The 17,831-nt window shown below is 41.2% G+C and overlaps 1 protein-coding gene across 2 annotated transcripts in view; it reads left to right on the top strand.

The window, feature by feature from the left end:
• Positions 1–17,831, top strand: part of LOC140998583 (band 4.1-like protein 1) — an 84,935-nt gene that overhangs the window by 35,624 nt on the left and 31,480 nt on the right. The window contains exons 2-4 of one of the 2 annotated variants that reach the window (XM_073468908.1): positions 9,602–9,739; positions 10,808–10,975; positions 17,460–17,564. In XM_073468908.1, coding sequence (XP_073325009.1) covers positions 9,701–9,739; positions 10,808–10,975; positions 17,460–17,564 — 312 coding nt within the window. In that variant the 5' untranslated portion in view covers positions 9,602–9,700. Of the gene's footprint in view, positions 1–9,601; positions 9,740–10,807; positions 10,976–17,459; positions 17,565–17,831 lie in introns of those variants that run through there. The other variant, XM_073468907.1, reaches the window with a different exon arrangement.

The following is a 17,831-nucleotide window of genomic DNA, read 5'->3' as shown; positions in this document are numbered from 1 at the left end:
CCTGCCCTACCTCTATGGACCTTTTTAGTGTCTCTCAGCTCATTGTTGAAGCGTTATGGCCCACAGCCTCACTGTTTTACTTCACTCTTACAGATGTCATTTGCAGTTAGCAGCTGTTTTCAGTGAAACAATTTAAAGCTCTGATAAACCCACTGCATGCTAGCTAGCACCAAAAAAACAAACAAACAGACAAACAAATTTAGTGACTTCCTGGTGAACACAACACTTAGCAGCTACAGGTCAAGATATTTCTGTCAGATGTAGGTGGAGAGCAGATTTGTTGGCTGGATAGAAACACAACTCTAAATGAATGCTAGTGTTGCTACATGTCTGTTTGGTTGTGTAAATAGACTGTTAGCTAACATGTTCAACATATACACTTTTATAATAATGTGTGGGTATTGCATTAACAGTATTAACATTGCATTTTATTTTCTCTGAAAAATGTAGGTTTAACGTAAAGGCTACAGCTGCACAAAGTTAAGAACACACATAAAGAGTAAACTACGGGACGTTGGCTCATTCAATGTAATCAATGTATCAGTTAGCATTATTCATGCAGGATTGATAAATTATACTACGCTCTCAGGAGATTGCTGTCGTGTCTTTTGCATCAGAGTAAAGCACACATATTCAGACATTATTCAAACATGAGGCCAACAATTCACATTTTCATCACATCAAGGTGCGTGTCTGAAAGGGATTGCCAACAAATACTCCTGCATTAAAATGGCTGCGTTCCAACTAATTGCAAGGCGGTTGATTTATTTTTGCATAAAAACAAACAGAATGACAAAGTACAGTAAACAATACAAAACAGTGCAGGAGTGAGAGCGAGAAGGAAAGCAAGAAACTTTTAAACATATCAGAGCTGAAGAACAAAAAATATGAAGACTGCAAAAATAAAGATTTATACATAAGAACAAAAAGAAAACTAAATTACTGTAGACCTAATGCAAAAAGTGAAATCAAAGGGAAATTGAGAGTGTGTTGCGTGGGAGGATGTGTGTGTGTGTGTGTGTTTGTGTATTTCTTCAAAGGGAAAGGGAAAATGAGGATGAGACTAGCTGAAACTTCAAGCACTTTGGGTCATCAGATGAGTCCTGTTTGAAATTGTCGAGCGATGTGGATTTATTGACAGCGTGACTCGAACTGTGGCACAGTGGAGTTTGCCTTATCTAATGGAGAACAAACAGCATCTTGTCTGGGAATCTGCTGAGTTTTGGGCCTCGGGAGCATCATGCGTTATACTGTAAGACTGAACTTGTGAACTGCATAGAAAAGCACTTTAAAGTGGGATTTTAACTGATGTTTGTATTCATAAGTAAAATACTTACAATACAAATGGCCTGCTGTCAGTCACTAGATATTGTCAGCATCTTGACACTGCTTATCTTTTTTTGTGATCACATTATCTTTAACCCTGCAACACTAAACAGTAAATATGCTTGTGAGTAGTTTCATACAGGTTCTAAAACGACTGAGTGCAACATTACTGAGACCGCACCGACCTGTTTGTTGTTTGTCATCAGCACTTTACCAAAGCCAAAAACCAGCTGTAGCTGTGCTTCTGAGGAAATAATTCTCCCGCTCATGGATTATAGTGGTGGAGAATGTGGTTGGGGATGTGCAGCCATTGTGACAGTCTCTCATTAACTGGAGCACAGCGGAAGCTTCACGCCGAGTCAATTACACGCTGGCCTTTGAGAATGTGACAGCACTTTTTGACAGGAACTGATAAAACCGGAGGCACACGTGCTCGTATCTGAATGTGTTAGCCTCCAGATGAGTCTTTATGTAACATATTGTATGCATCTGATGATATACAAGTAGAACAAACTGTGTATTTTTCATGAATAGTACAAAGGATCCTCAAATTATTTCCATTTGGTGAGGAGAATTTGAGCCCTTGCCATGAAATAATAATTATTCAGACACAAAGTGGGCGGTGAGAGAAACAAAAACTGCTGGAAGACTTGTTTTGGAAAAGACTTTGACAATTGTAGCCTGAGCACTCGCAGGAGACAAAAGGGAATATTTTCAAAAACAAGCATTTGAAGGGTAATGCCTTTAAGTCGCATGGATTCGAGTGTGATATTAATGGTTCTAAGGATTTAGCTCAGCTTTGACAGCACACTTACAAGCCAACAAGCTTTGTCTTGCCACCATGTGTCTCCCTGCCCCCAAGGTTCATGATAGTGCATGTACAATTGCCCATGTTCTCCCACATGCATGTCCTAATTTCCCTGCTCTAAACTCCCATTAGCATGCTCTCAAACTGCTATGTTTCCCTTAAGCTACACTGCCTGTGCTCATGTATCAGCTCAGAGAGGGGGGACGATGGAAGGAGGGTGAGGGGAGAAAACGTTGCATTTGTAGTCTCTGCGGTGTTTGGCGTCTGGCAGCTTCAGGGACAGACCCGTCAGCGGTGAGACGTCCCGCCTCGTGCATGCACCAGTGGTCTCCAGCACAGCATGAGAAAGGTCAGCTTCCATTAGAAACACTGTGACAGAATGATGTCTGCGCAGCAGTTTATACTGAGTCGGTGTCTGGCTCTCTATCTGTGTGTGTTGATATTGAGAGCGAGCACCTTTATTTTAGCCAAGTGGCAAACTTTGTGCTGCTTCGTGTTCAGATGTGTAGCCTACTGAGAGGAAGGTGAACACGTGTTATTACTACAGCTGCATGGAGGAAGCGTGGTGTTTTTTTTTCTCTGGGGGTGATTCCAGACTGCTGCAGGAATGTGAGGCTTGAAGAGTCATGCAATTGTTGTTGTGGCTTTACTTCACCCTCAGTCTTTCGACTAAGGCTTCATCTGTCACCAGGCATCGACAGAGGCTCCCACAGGAAACTTAGCAGAGTAATGAAGGGACTGGAGCTGCAGCGTTGTCTTTTGAAAAACACACTGCTTCTCTGAACCCACGATGCTTTGTAAAGCGGTGCTGCGGGCGATGCCTGAGTGGCTTCCATCAGTGTTGTTGTCGGTGTGTATGACAGCCTGTGTGTGTGATATTGGCGAATGATAGCAGAGCCCGTGAGCCTCCACTCCTTTCCTCTGAGTGACTGTATGAACTGTCACTGACACACTGCAGTGTGGATCAGTGGGGCCGAGACATGTCAAGCAGAAACACTGGTGCTTTCTAGGAAGACGAGCCACAGTTGTTGACGGCGTGTTGAGGTGTTTTTTACTCGATTTACTGCTGAGTACAGTAGCAGATGCCCACTGAACCTATATGGACAGAAAACTCCAGCATCACATTTAAACTCTAAATCAACTCGCAATCAAATCATCAAATCATCATCGCTGTGATGGATGGATTGCAATGAAATTTGGAACAGATATTCATGTCACCTTCAGAATAAATACTTTATACTACATAAATAATAATATAAATACTAAATACTTAACTGTCTAATACTTCGGTTTATGGCCAGACACATGCTTAACTATCATCGACTCCTATCAACCTGCTGTACGTTGTGCTTAGTAGGGTTGGGTGATGTCTACCAAATTGACATATGATGATATCCACAGTGAAACATTGTGATGGATGATGACTTTGTTGTTGTAGCCACCACTCTTTCCCACTGTCGCTTCGACTCACTGATCTCACGTCACCACTGACATAAATCCCCATGTCAGGTTTAAAAGTGTCTTCTTCTCCGCACCACATGTCCCAAACAAAGTTAGCCACGCCAACAACTCTTGCCTCGTGGAAGTTGGCTCCAAATTAATTTCTTAAAACCTTTCTTTATTTAGGGGGATTTGACTGAGAGCAATGCTTTCTTTTCCAGGGAGCCCTGATCACTGTTACAAATTCACACCTGGAAGCTGCTCAGTACAAGCTTGCTTCTCTAATCTTTAGGCTACCACTGACACAGGACAGCCAGGATTCTCAGCCTCTGATGCTCCAGTGTTGGAGCTGTAAAACCACAGCACAAGAGTTGCTGAGTTCATCCGAGATTAACCCCGAAGCTAAAACTGAACTATAAACTGAATGAATGTTTCTACAAATAGTTACTGTTAGCAGTGCACTCAGTAGAATATGAAGCTTGGTGGGTGGATGTTTTGATTGATCCAGAAGTGTTCCATATCCATCCAAGCCTTGGAGGCACTCAACTGACATTTCTGACTTTGATTTTTGAAGCTTTTGGCTTTAAAGAGGGTGTAAATAATGTCTTTTCAAATCAATTTGGGATCTTGGGGCTTCCTTAAATTGAGATCACACTGGATGAGCTGTATGGAGCCATTTTGTTTTATTTTCAGTTGTTTTTTTTACGTTTTGAAAACAAGTCCTCATCTACTTCAATTGTTTGGGAGAATGCTGCAACACTATTTTGCTCTTTAACTCCAGAAATGTTTTGTGGACTATGAAACTTCACCTGACTCCCCATCAGCACAAGGGTGAGTAGATAATGACTGAATTTACATTTTTCTGTGAACTTATCCTTTAACTCTATGTGCCTTTAATCCCTGACATTGCTTTTAGCTACAGTATAATATCACTGTTGCGTCACCATGGAACAGTAATATTGTAAATTCTCCTGCTTTTACTCAGCAGTAATGTTATCTCACTCTTTCCCCTAACATCATTAACGGCCAGTTGTCCAGAGTGCTTCTGGTCCACCTGACCCAACATGAATCAGATCTTAACCTGTTTCTCCTTTTAAATTGAAACGTATGAACATTTTAAAAGGTGCAAAAAGGAACATTTAAAAATTTAAATTGAAACGTATTAACATTTTAAAAGGTGAAACATGTCAGTCGTGAACTATCGCTGTAGCTGCAGACCTGTGTGAGCACTTACATGACTCGATTACAACAGTTGAACCCATATGCAAATAATTCCAAAGCTAGTAAGGGGATGCATAGTAGCTGCTTTTGTGTTCTGTCTCTCTCTTTTGCCAGTGCAGTGCACTTTGTAATTACACAACTGCATTGGGTGCTCAGTGCATGCTAATGGCTAAATGTGATTAAGAGCACAGAACTGAGCCATGGATTGTATAGTGGCATTAGAGTTGTGTATGGGCCAAATAGTGCTGACTGTGCACTGTTAGGGCTCAGATGAGGTTCCCTGGTTATGGTAGGGGGAGGTTAGCAGCAGCGACCTGCATCTCTGCTTCAAACTGCTCATCCGTCCCTGCATGCAGCCGCTCCACCGCTGACCAGACGGGAGGCTGCTTGACATTTCTTTTGAGTCGTGGTGCCACATCAGCTTATTTCCTCCCTCTTGTCATTTCTTATCTTTTCAGTTTATCCTTGATCATTCTGTCTTTCTGGCCGCCTCATCTTTTGGCCTCTCATCTTCCCTCCTTGTTGTTCGGTTCATCTCTGCTTCTCTGTCACCCCTGTGTGGAGAGGGACGATCAGGCTTGAAAAAAAAAAAAAAAAATAGAGTAATCTATGCTGTTACCATGGCAACTGCATCCAGGAGCTGAGCCAGTACTCTTCCACAGACATGCGTGCTCGCTCTCTCATTCTCCCTCCACTTGCCTTACTTAGATTAAAGCTCACCTCTGATGAGAACGAAGAGAAAGAGAGACCAGCAGGAGAAACAAGGGAAAAGGCTGCGCTTGTTAGGGAAGAGTGGCGTTTCATAACCCTCCCAGGAAACAATGTGCCTTTTCTCTGTGATGAATCATTATTACTGATGGCGGATAATATCAAAGACAGACATCGTCAGTGAGCTGCACACAATGTACAACAAAGGAAGCACGCAGTGTACCACTGCACTGTAAGGTGCTTTCTTCTCCTCTGTAGAGGTTTTGGTTGCTGGGTCGACGGAGGCGATTGTGGGTAATGGTCTGTCACAGGAAATTAATGCATTCGCAGGGCTCTACTGCCTCGCTCTACGACATCAATCTATATTAATTTGGCAATTAATCTGATTTCACGAGAAGATGTCTCAATAAGGGACCCCATTTACCATAAACTAACTTTGGATTATGTGATTTGTATTCTCAGTTGTGTCTATGTGTGTACACGTGTCCCCGATAGGCTTTTTCATTACTGACTGACATGTATTGTACAAATTTTTTATGACCACTTCGAAGCAACAGTAACTATTGATCTGGGTATGGTTAGAAAATGTGCCATGGTTGGTTGTGTGCTCGTTAATGTGTTCAGAACAGAAGTGAAAAACGTCCACAGAGGGGAACATAAATGGTTCGACTGAAGCTGTTGTCACATAATTTGTTGATGTGAGCACAGCTCGGCTGTGGCCGGTATATTCACACAGCACTGCTGTAGATGAATGCATTGTGTCATGTCGCCCAGATGGATGTTAAGTGAGGGGGGACGTTAGCTTCTGTTTGACTTGGACAGAATGAGAAAATGCGCACCTGTAAAGCACACAGAGGAGACGCTCGTTATTTTCAGCCTGACTGAATCGGACCAGGAGGCAAAGACATGGCGGCGCTGAGTGTTTCCTTCCCTCGCCATCAGAAAAACGATACCCGGTGGAGTTTTTCCCCCCCAATCAGGAAGTTTGTTTGGCAGTCCTAGCCACGATTCAGCCAGTGAGGGAAAATTGATTTAGCAACTTCTAGTTCAGTGCCCAGCTGGATCAGACAGCAAGGGCAAAATGAGGCCCTGAGTGGACATACACTTCATTTTCGTCCCCGAGGAGGGGAATTCATTTCTTTCAAATCACTGTGATTGTAAGTAATGGGAGGGTTGTGATAGCTCAGCAGAGAAGGAGAGGGAGGAGGAGGAGATGGAGTGAGGGGGGAGTGAGAGGGGAGGGTTTCACACTCCTTTAACCACGTGCAATATGTCAAGACCTTCTCTGGTTGGGAGTCGGAGGGGGGTTGTCTCGTCTCTGAACCAGTGTGAACCGGTTGTGTTCCTGCTCATGATCGCCCACAACCCCCAGGTGCACTATGTTGATGTGATTTGTTGCTCAAGAGGCACAGAGACCTCCAGGGTCATATAGAGACTGGATTACATACAAGATCCTGGAGTACTGTCTGGGGAACCCTATAATACACAGCCAGTATTCCTATATGCCGCATAGTGCAGATCCCACTGAGGATATGTTCACACATTATGTGCCTCATCTTCCTTTTATAGAAGGTCATGGAAGAACACGTTCCAGGGTCATAACCATTGTGTTCATCTGGTGAGGAATCCACTGAGTGGTCATAAAAAAAATTCAGCCTGGAGCAGAAAAAAATCTATCCACAGTGTACCTTTTATTTGGGGGTTGATAGGCAGCTTAATTTTCTTTCACACTTGAATAAGTGGCAAATTTTCAACTATCTGTATCATATCACAGTGAATGTCAAGTTTGTATCTTCAGTATCACTGAGCAAAGGCTTCATTTTTAATTCACCAAGCCTTCAACAAGACATTCAACAGTCGTAAAGGGAGAAATCCACTGTGGGGGAGACAGAGAATTTCTCCTCAACAGATGACAATGTGTTGAACACAATGTGAGTTTTATTTTTGCGGCATTCACTTAAAAGTACCCTGCCTAGCCGGTCTTATAAGACATGAAACACACAGTTGTGAAGCCTTGTCAGAAAAGAATATGAATTATTACACAAAATTCTACTGTGAACAAAATACTTCTTCTGTGTTAGCTTTTATAAGCTTTAAGAACAATTTCTGACACAAAAAGGTTCCTCTCTGAAAACTCAACTCAAGTCTTTCATCATTATTTGAACATTGTACAGTCCATAAAACACACAGTTTGCAGTAGCAATATCAAATCCATAAGAGGGAGGTCATTTTAAACCAGCCTGTTTGTAGGACTGCTGGTAATGCCCTTGAAAAAGCTACTACTGCCATACTACTGCCATGCTACTTTGACATAGAAGCTAAACAAAGTATGTTCATAATTTAGGTCCTCTCCTTACTATACATAAGAAATTCACTTCACATATTGTGACTATGACATGTTTTGTAAAAAAAACGAGAAAGCTTTAGCGAGAAAATAGTTTGCTTAGCTTAGCATGAGGATTGGAAACAGAGAAACAGCTAGCCTGGCTCCATCCAAAGGTAGCAAGATTCAAATACTTGCACCTCCAATGATCACTAAATAGCAAGTTATCTTCTTTGTTTAATCTGCACAAAAACTGAAGTCAGTTGTTATTCCTGTGAGGTTGTCAGGCACTGAGCACTGACAGGAAGTTCCATTTAGTTATTGTTCTTGGCCAATAAATAGCCCAACACATAAATCCCTGCAAAATATCAACTTGTTATTTTTTTACAACTTCTACATTTTTTCACAACTTCTACGGATTAAACAAACAAGGTCGTTGAGGTCATGCTACCGTGATGTAGTTTGTTTGTAGCCTAACGTTAGCTTTTTAATTCTGGAAATGTAATTTAATCTATGAGTTCATCTATGAAGACTATCTTGCTGGACTAAATGTGTAAGTACCATAAACTTGTGTGTGCCACAGAGCTTATTTCTGCAATAATCCAAAATCCAATGGAAAAATCCCAGAGGCTTTTTGGGAACCGGGGCGACGCTAACTTCTGGGTTAGACTACAGAAAGACATCATCCCTGCACTCTTTATCTAACAAACAAACAAACAAACAAACAAAAAATAATAAACATATTTCTCAAATTGACAACCTGTTGCGGTAACAAACTGTATTGTGAATGTAACACTGTCAACCGTACTGTACTGTTATTCCTTAATGAGAACAAATGCAGACTTCTCCTGACTAGTCCAAATCAAAAAGTCCCAATTAATTGATTCTAGTGAGCTTCTGTTTAGGCATGCTTACTACAGTACACACCTGTCTAAACTGACAAAAGTTGCTCCACTTTCACTTCAGTCAATGTTACTGTTCAGTCCACCCACACCTACAACAACTGGCAGCAAACTCCAACCGATTTCCAGTCAAATCTAGATACTGACAAAGTGAAGTGGATGAGGTAGGCCATGGGGAAGTGACTGCACAGAAAATAAAATAACAACACATATGACACATAACAAAATATTGGTCAAACAACCTGCTCTACGCTGTAACATTATATTGTGTGCATCTTTGTATTGTTTAGTATTAATACTTGAATGTGTTTATTATTAGACAAATCAAAGACAACATATAGCACTTCTGCCCAAGCATCCATATCCACTCATGGATGACTGATATACTCTTATCAGTTTTCCGGTTTAACACCTTTGTGACTAAAGGAATGCACTGTTGATAGCCGTGAGCACTGACTGAACCGCTCATGGCCTAATTCATTTTTTTGGTAATATTCATCTTAGTGCCGGAGCTTGCCTTGCTCAAATAGATGATCATTATCTGGCTCAGTGAGGGATTTATAATTAAAGTAAATGTCCTTGACGGCAAGGTGAATTATGTCTGTGGAAATTGTGTTATATCAAGAACCTACAGCTTTCAGAATATGTAATGAAGGTGTGAACCTGGCGCTGGTGCCATTATTGTTTTGGGGTGAATTAATTCGTGTTGAGAATTTTTCAGTCTCCAGCTGCAGCGCCTGCTGTCATCTCGCTCTTTTGATTCTGAAAGAAAACATGAATTAATGTTTTTGATATGGCATTATGAAAGAGAAGCCTTTTCACACAGATAAGCCAGCATTTGAACATTTTTGCTGTGTTCTCGTCTCTCCTCAGGTTGGTGTTTGTTTGCTGAAGCAACAGAGGCAGGCCCTGAGTCGGAGGTGAAGAGAGCCAAATAGGAGTCCTCCCAGACAGCAGGGAGCAGCAGCAGGCATGCAGGACTCCGCTTCAGACAGCAAGATGGCTAAGCAGGTCAGAGCGGCCCTTATTCCACAAATGGGTTACTGCTAAACCCACAGACTATTGTTTATTCACTATTTATTTCTATTTCTTCAATATATTATATCATATATATATATATATCAATATTTAATTGAAATACTGACCCATCTCTGACAGTCTTAGCGCAACATTTTAAGGTATCTTATTTATGTGAAATGTAATATAAAATCTTCTCAGTTAACATGATTACTAGAGAGCACTTTACTGCGTCTCAGGACCGATTTGTCGACCGAACACGGTACAAGCCAACGTTCGTTTTGTAAATTGGTACAGTGAGCTAGCAGCAGCCATGCCTGCAGTTACTGGCTGTAGCTTTGTGAGAACTGCATTTTAATTTAAGAATAATCTTTAAACTTAAAAACTAAACTAGTTTGAATGTGTGAAGAGCTGATGCAACCTGCTCCAGAGCCTGTGTTTTAGTGAGCTGAGAATATCATTACATGGCAGAAAATAGGGTTCATTTGTTCAAACTTCCGTCTTTACAACATGCCTTCGGGTCTTTTAGATAATGAAGATGACACTGATTATGAAGAAGTTTTATCTGGATTCATTAACTCAAATTATTTCTTGATATTGCGGCAGTTTTGCCTGGTCTGAAGCAGACTCTTCTAGTCTTTGTTCCAAATAGTCTGAAGTCTATGATACTGTACTGTATATATCTATTATGTTTGTAGGAAAATGGCTGTGATTCTATTTTATTTCTGATGTGTTTGGTCATAGTTCAGTGATTAGTCTGAACAACTGAGAGTCACTGCAGTTCCTAGTAGATCTACTATACTGTATGTTATTTAGCATTTGAATTAGCAGAGAACGGCTTGCACACAGCGCCTAAAATCCAACACAAAGCCACAATGCTGACTCCACACCACTGACTTTCCCTCAGGCCATCATAATCAAAGAACTTAATCTTAAGGCTCTGTCCTGATACTGGTGCAGTACTTCAAAGTATTATAACTGTTTTAAATTTCCACTCAGGTATCAGGGCTGATAGATGAAATGTTATATCTGTGTCATTTGACTGCCTTTTTTGATTTTCAGGACCAGAACTCCAAGCATCTTGACGAACACAGAGAAACAGATGACATGTCTGAGAAGACGTCCCCAAGCAAAAACCTCAAATCTCCCCAGAAAGGCTCCAAACGACTTAAAACCACCCCCTTCAAAGTGACCCTGCTGGACACAGCCGAGTACGAAGGAGAAATTGAGGTATGCGTGATGGAGAAACAATTTGCTGTAACATTCTTTCAAGAATTACCCTTTGCATTCTTTGAACAAACGACTGAAAAGCAACAGTCTTTCTAGCCTTTGTTGTTATTTTCCCTCTGTAGGCAGTTGTGTGTGCTGTACAGTGCTGCACAGAGGGAATAAAATGGACAAAAAGAATAAAAGAGAGGGTGCCATGCTGAGAGCTCACCAGGGGTTTGGAGCTAAAGCAATGTTACACATTTCTGTAATACACACAGTGGCTCAAAAGAAAGTGCACAAAAATAGTGCACTATGAAAGTCTTCATTCCACACAGGATATGTGTTGTCATTACTCCAGCAGTATGAAAAGGAGATTTACCACTGCTGGCAGAGAAAGCTCAGGGCATGCACAGTAGAGGAGGAAAGAGATAGGAAGCTGGAGATTTTGAAGCTTTTGTGATTAACAGGAGCACACACCTCTGGCAGAACAGGTCTATCTTCACCTAAAAAATACATTTTACAATGTTGTGGTTGAAGGAATTCATATCCAACTTTGACTGTGGAGGTGACGAGGCAGCAATATTTTTAGCTATCTCTTGTTTAGGCTCAACTTTTGATTCTACTCTCTTACAATATATATAGACACTCAAATCTAGGACATGATGCTTCTGTCTGGCACTGCTACCTCTATACCTGAGATAAATCAGGCTCCTGTCTGGGCCGGTTGGTGGCAGCCAGCCTGTGTCACAGCTCAGTGCGCTGCCTCTGCATTTCTTAGGCAAGACTGCTGTCTGATGCTGCATGGACTGGGACTGGAGATGTATTGTGCATGTTCATGTGTCGGGCTGTGTCACTGCTTTTCGAGTACCAGTGAAAATGTTTCTGTAGCATCGAGTTGAAAGGTACAAGTCCCCAGACTTCAATGAAAAATAGGCCATTGCCTAAAAGATTGTCAGTCCTTTGCAAAACAATTACCAGCAGGGCGACACAATTAATCAAAATATTATCAAAATCCTATTATGGCCAAGTGCAATATCCAAATCACAGAAGCTGCATTTTTTTTATTAAGGTAACATTAAACTAGCATTATAATGAACTACTGTAGTGCTGCAGAGATCTCTCTCTCTGCCATCCCTGAGCTGCTCTGGACAGATAGCCTTACTTGTTGCTGAAGTAACTGCTGAGAAACATACTGCTAACCAGCAGCTTCTCAATGAACACCTCTGGACTGGGGCCACATGCAGCCTCCGAGAACGATGATGGAGGACAGTTACACCCGAGGGCATATATGGAGTTTCCTGGTAGGCACATACCAGTAGCTTTATTGCTAAAGGAAATAGGAATGAGTCCAAGAACCCAGAAATAAGTAAGTGTGGGAGAAAAATCTAAGGTCCAGAACACTCACCTCACAAGATAAGATGTTGTACGTACCCTGTATAAACGTTAGGCCCGATAAGGATGAGGCCATAGGGACATCTGATCTATGAGTTTATATCTTCATGGTCTTTGCAAACTTATATAGATATGTTAGATATGTTTACAAAACGGATCTCTGACAAACCAATGCTGAGTTTATGTAAACTCGTAGGATGGCCTTCGATCAATCTGCCAGTCTTCTATTCCTCACTAAGTCAGAGGTGAGAAGCTCTGCAGTAACTTTTCACTTATTTGTTGTTAAACAGATAACCATGTATGGGAGCGGTGCTTCCTGAGCTTAGAGGATATAACCTGAAACTAGGGAAGGATTTGGGAGGGATTAACTTGACAATGCACTGTGTATACAGTTGTGCTGTTTTTTTGTTCCTCCTTGCAAGTTTGTATAAACTACTTCAACGTAAGTCATCTGTGTCTCTGAGTTTTCTTCATCTCTCCAGGATGGTTTAGCGAGCCGAAATTCCACAACAGTTAGCATTTTTGCACTTTGGGTCCGTCGTCTCAAAGTCGATTGGTTTTTTGAATGGGTTTTGGGTTGTCTGAAATAAGGTTTGTGGTTAACACAAGCTTAAGAGATTTCGTTTTGATCTGTGACATAAAATACATCAGTGAATACCCCACATGTGAATAAAGCATTTACGTATCTTTAAAAATGCTATCAAGTGGCTAAATGAGACTACAGAGATTGTTTGGGAGATTAAATGTCATTACGCCAAACCCAGAGACTCATCTACTCACTGCTGTCTTTAGTTGCAAACTATAGTAAACTCTAACTTTTCAACTCATCTACAAGTTGAAAAGTGTGTGTAGTATAATGTAGTAAGATGCTTAGCAGTGGTGACATTAATGTCATGCAGGTGATGTAGTTCGTTTATAGCCTAATGTTAGCTTTTTACTTCTGGTGGTTGCATTTACGCTTCAAAAATCATTGAAGTTGTGTTCTTTTTTGAAGATCATCTTGCTGAACTAAATGTGTAAGTATCATAAAATTGTGTTTGCCACAGAGCTTATTTTCTGCAATAATCTAAAGTGAAGTTGATAAATTCTATTAGGCTTTTTGTCGAGGAACCCAGAAAGATGCTGACTTCTGGTTTAGTCAACGAAAAGACATGATCCCTGCAGCACTCTATTAAGGGTGAACCTGTAAATCCAATCTCACACTCTACACTATATTTCTAGCGCAAGGAGTGACTTTTTAAGAATGCACCCTAAAATGACGCCTCAATGCAGACAATGAGTGGTCAAAATGTAAACAGCAGAGGCTGAAGTGCCCCAAATTTATATATAGGTCATCCTCCAAAAACACTGGAGCCTACATTTGACAAAAATGCAACTCATACTGTCTTTCATTGGACACTCCAAGGTAAATGACTCATCGTTCAGAACCTTACAAAGTCTCTCTGAGATAGCATGAAGACATCAGTGTTACTTTCTCTAATTTCAGAGAGCTCTTCCAGAGCCACAGAAGACATTATACTTTCTTTTTCAAAAGTTGAGTAGTTAATTGAGCTTGGTGTGTAAAATCAATAGAGTGCTGTATTTGTGTATTTAGTCAAAAAAATAAAAAAAGGGTTATAATTAATTGTGTTAATTGTGTTCATATCCCCCAGACTCAGGTATCATTAAAGTACTTTCTTTGGCATAAATACTGATTTGGCACGAATATATAAAAATCTTCATTAGATAGTGGGTCACAGGATGTTGCTTTTGTCCATTAAAAGCCTTCAGCACAGGCTGTTAACAGGGTGTGAGGAAATCTATAGTTATTACATGGTTGCAAGCCAGGTGCAGCCAAGGAGAAAATAGAAGAGCAATGTTATTATGAGCCACCCCTGAGGATACTTATGCACAAGTGCATGAAACTTTGTGTGTGTGCGTGTGTTGTGGTGTTTTCGGGGGAGGGTGCTTTTTATGTGCGAATGTGTGTGAGGCAAGAATATCAGGAATGTTGCGCTTGCACCATCCTCGCTCTCAGCACTGTGAAAACATTCAGAAATACCTCTGGGCCTTTCCACACCACAACAATAGTTCACATTATGGTTATGAAAGCTTTTGTGTCTTAAGTGCACTTCCTGGATATTTGCCTGCCCTTGCTGCTCTGCCAGTCATTGCCAGAGATGGATGCCACAAAGCAGCCTGTTGTCAGCCCATGTTTTTGAAAATTCTAGTTTGGTGAGAGCCTTGGACCTCCAGGTCATTGCCAGGCTTGCTCGCGCTTCCTGTCTTTAATCGGTGGGGTTTCACATCATGCCTGCCGAATCCGAACCGCCCTCTTGCTTCCAGGAGTTGGTGATAACAGTGTTGCGGGAAGGCAGGCGCTCTTCCTGCAGGAAGATCCGCATTCATGGGTTAATTAAGTCTCTTGTCATGGATGCATGGTTGAGCCTCCCCGTGGTCCTCAGGCGGGAGGGGAGGCACCGCGTCCACACCCACTTACCCACTTCTCTCACCCAGCCTCCCCCTCTGTTCACTGGGGTGTAATCTAGCTTGACTATGCACGGTCAAGCCTGGTCGGTCCGATGTGTAGAACAGGACTATTTTGGATGGAATCGAGTGTTTCATGCTGCTCAGTTCCTGCCAAGATTCTGTCTTGGGTGTCCATTCAGGTGGCAACACTGAGATCATTATTGTACAGTTGAATATTTAATTGCTCCAGAGAAGAGAGCGAACAGCATGGATCGACTCAGTCATGGATTATTAAGACTCCACTTGCTGATTTGTTTATTTAATTGTGCCGACTGCTCCTGCTGTCACACAGCACACTCTTGATTTACATTGACAATGTTGCCGTTGGGATCTTCTGACTGACATGAAAAGAGCTTAGAAGCACCTCCCATGTGTTGCTCCAACATCCTTTCACCCATAATGAGGCAAAGGAGCAACTCTTTTTCAAGTCTTAGCCTTGAGATATTAAGAAACAAGACAGCAGAGGCATAATACTGCATCTGTTACCCTGGCAACGGCTCGCTCTATCTCCCTGTCACCTTGCAAAGTAGGCCCCAGGGGAGAGGGCTCCATGTGTGTGTGCGACTATAATACAGTGGATGTGTGGTTCAGTGCTAGGTCGAAACATTAACACACTTTTTCCTTATGGGCTCATGCATGAATTGATGATCAATATTTCATTTGCTCTATGATGTGTAACTATTTGTGTGATAAGAGCATTATTTTGCCTGAAACAAGGTAAGTGATTTCATTTGAAAAGATTTCTTTAAAAAAATCAGGATTTCCTGTAGGATAGTACCCACTGTCGATCAGATCGACTATTGACGACTGCAGAGATGATTCCCCCCCCCTTGTGATATTAAGGAAATAAATTATATATATAATTTATAGAAAACAAAATCTAAAATTTGCTGTCTACTGTGCATGTTTCTGGTAGAATGCTGATGGTGATGATGATGATCACTGTTAATCAGCACAAGTGACTCTGCTAGTTGTTCTCATTTACATATTTTTCTGATGACAGAAGTAGTGTGAAATTTGATAACAGCTCATGAATACTACCTCCACAAGCAGTGAATATCAAGCTGCGGATAAAATTATTATATGATTTCCACATTGTCTGACAAATTGAACAGAAATACAGGTTAATGACAGTAGCTGTGCTGTGATATCAGCTAGGCATTTCAAATGAGTGAACAGAGAGAAAGTGAGAGTCTCCCCTAGCATCCATGTTAATTCAATTGCAAACCAATCAGATATCAGTACTAGGAAATTAAATTACTTAAAATAACATTAGTGTTATTCTTGTTTGTAGATATCAGAACTCCACAGAAGCAAATCTGGAGTCTAGTTTTGACTTCCAAGTTGGCAGGCATGTGTCCTAACCTACTGAGTCTATCTTTTTTAATTATACAACATATAAATATCAATGCAGTTAGAGATGTTCCGATACCATTTTTTCCTTTCTTTGGTATCGGATCGGTGCACAGACTCGTGTACTTGCCGATACCAATACCTGCATTTTCGGCAGTATCGGTGGCATTTCACTAGATCCAATCCATACTCGAAACAAGAGTATGGATTGATTTTAAATGAAAATATAAGATTGTCTCACTCACCTAGCCATAGCCATGGCAGTGTTGATCAGTGGGTCGACCACTTTTGTCAAGACTGAAAAATCATCAACTATTGCATGGATTACCACAACATTTGGCACATTCGTTGTCCCCAGAGGATCAGTCTCAATGACTTTGGTGTGGCCCTGACTTCCTCTAGTGCCACAAGCAGGCCAACATTTTACTGATCCAGTAAAACAACTCTACATCTACCAGATAGATTGGGAAAAAAAATTGATTCAGACATTCATGGTCCCCAGAGGACGAATCTCTGAGACTTTTGTATTCCCCTGACTTTTCACAGAATAACATCCTGTCCAGTGATTTTATTACAACCAAAACCTACAAAAATAATGACATTTCCATTTGAGTTCATTGTTTTTTGCAAAAATATCACTTTGATTACACTTTTGATTATTGTGCACATCATTCTGTCTGTTTCCATCTATCTTACATCCAGGCTAAATTTTAAGGATATACTGATCTCTGGTCTAAGGCTCTTTCAGTACTGTGAGCAAAGAGGGTTTATTTTGGTATCCTGATGTTAACTACACACAAAAAAATAATCCACATTGAAACTTCCTCAGTACGATAACATGAACTCTTCAGTTGAATGTGAAAAGAAATGTTTCTGAAATGCTCACCTTGAACTCTGTCAGCAGCAGATAAAATCTCTCAAAGAGCAATCTTCCCCAGCAATTCACGGACCATTTTCACTGTCAAGTGTTTGATGCACACCGACTGTGACACGACACCAAATGGCTGAGCTCTTTTATTGTGTGCAGAACCAGAGAACAGGAAAGCAATCTTTACTAAGCACAGCTGTCTAATGGGGTCTGATATTGGTGAGCCAAGTTTTTCCCAATAAAACTGAGCTATACTGCTAGAAAATTCTAAAAAAACGCATATGGTATTTGAGAAATATATAGTAGAGGATCTTTATTCTGCTTCCTTCTACATTGTTGTTGACCTTTTAACCACTGACATGTATTCTATGTTTGTTTTTGCAGAAACACTCCAAAGGACAGACCTTGATGGACATGGTGTGTGAGCACCTCAACTTGCTGGAGAAGGACTACTTTGGTCTGACCTTTGCCGACACAGACACCCAGAAGGTCAGTGAATTGTGCTCCACAATAACCTTGTGGGAGGTTTCAGTGCATAAACGTTGCTCACAAAACATATCTGTATTCCTCTCACTTGTTGGCTAGGTCGACTCTCTCAGGGGTGCATTATCCATGAATCACTGAGAGATGAATGGAAAATGGAAATTTCCATTCTCTGTCTGAGTCTGGACAAAAACATGTGCAGTTGGAGGAAAGATGAAAAATCGCCTCATGTTCTCTCTGCAAGATGTATGAAATTTAGCAGCGCTGTGCTGG

This window comes from Pagrus major, chromosome 6, assembly GCF_040436345.1.
Source record: "Pagrus major chromosome 6, Pma_NU_1.0".
Lineage (NCBI taxonomy): Eukaryota > Metazoa > Chordata > Actinopteri > Spariformes > Sparidae > Pagrus > Pagrus major.
Note: the sequence above shows the minus strand (reverse complement) of the source record. Positions and strands in the feature narration are given on the sequence as shown.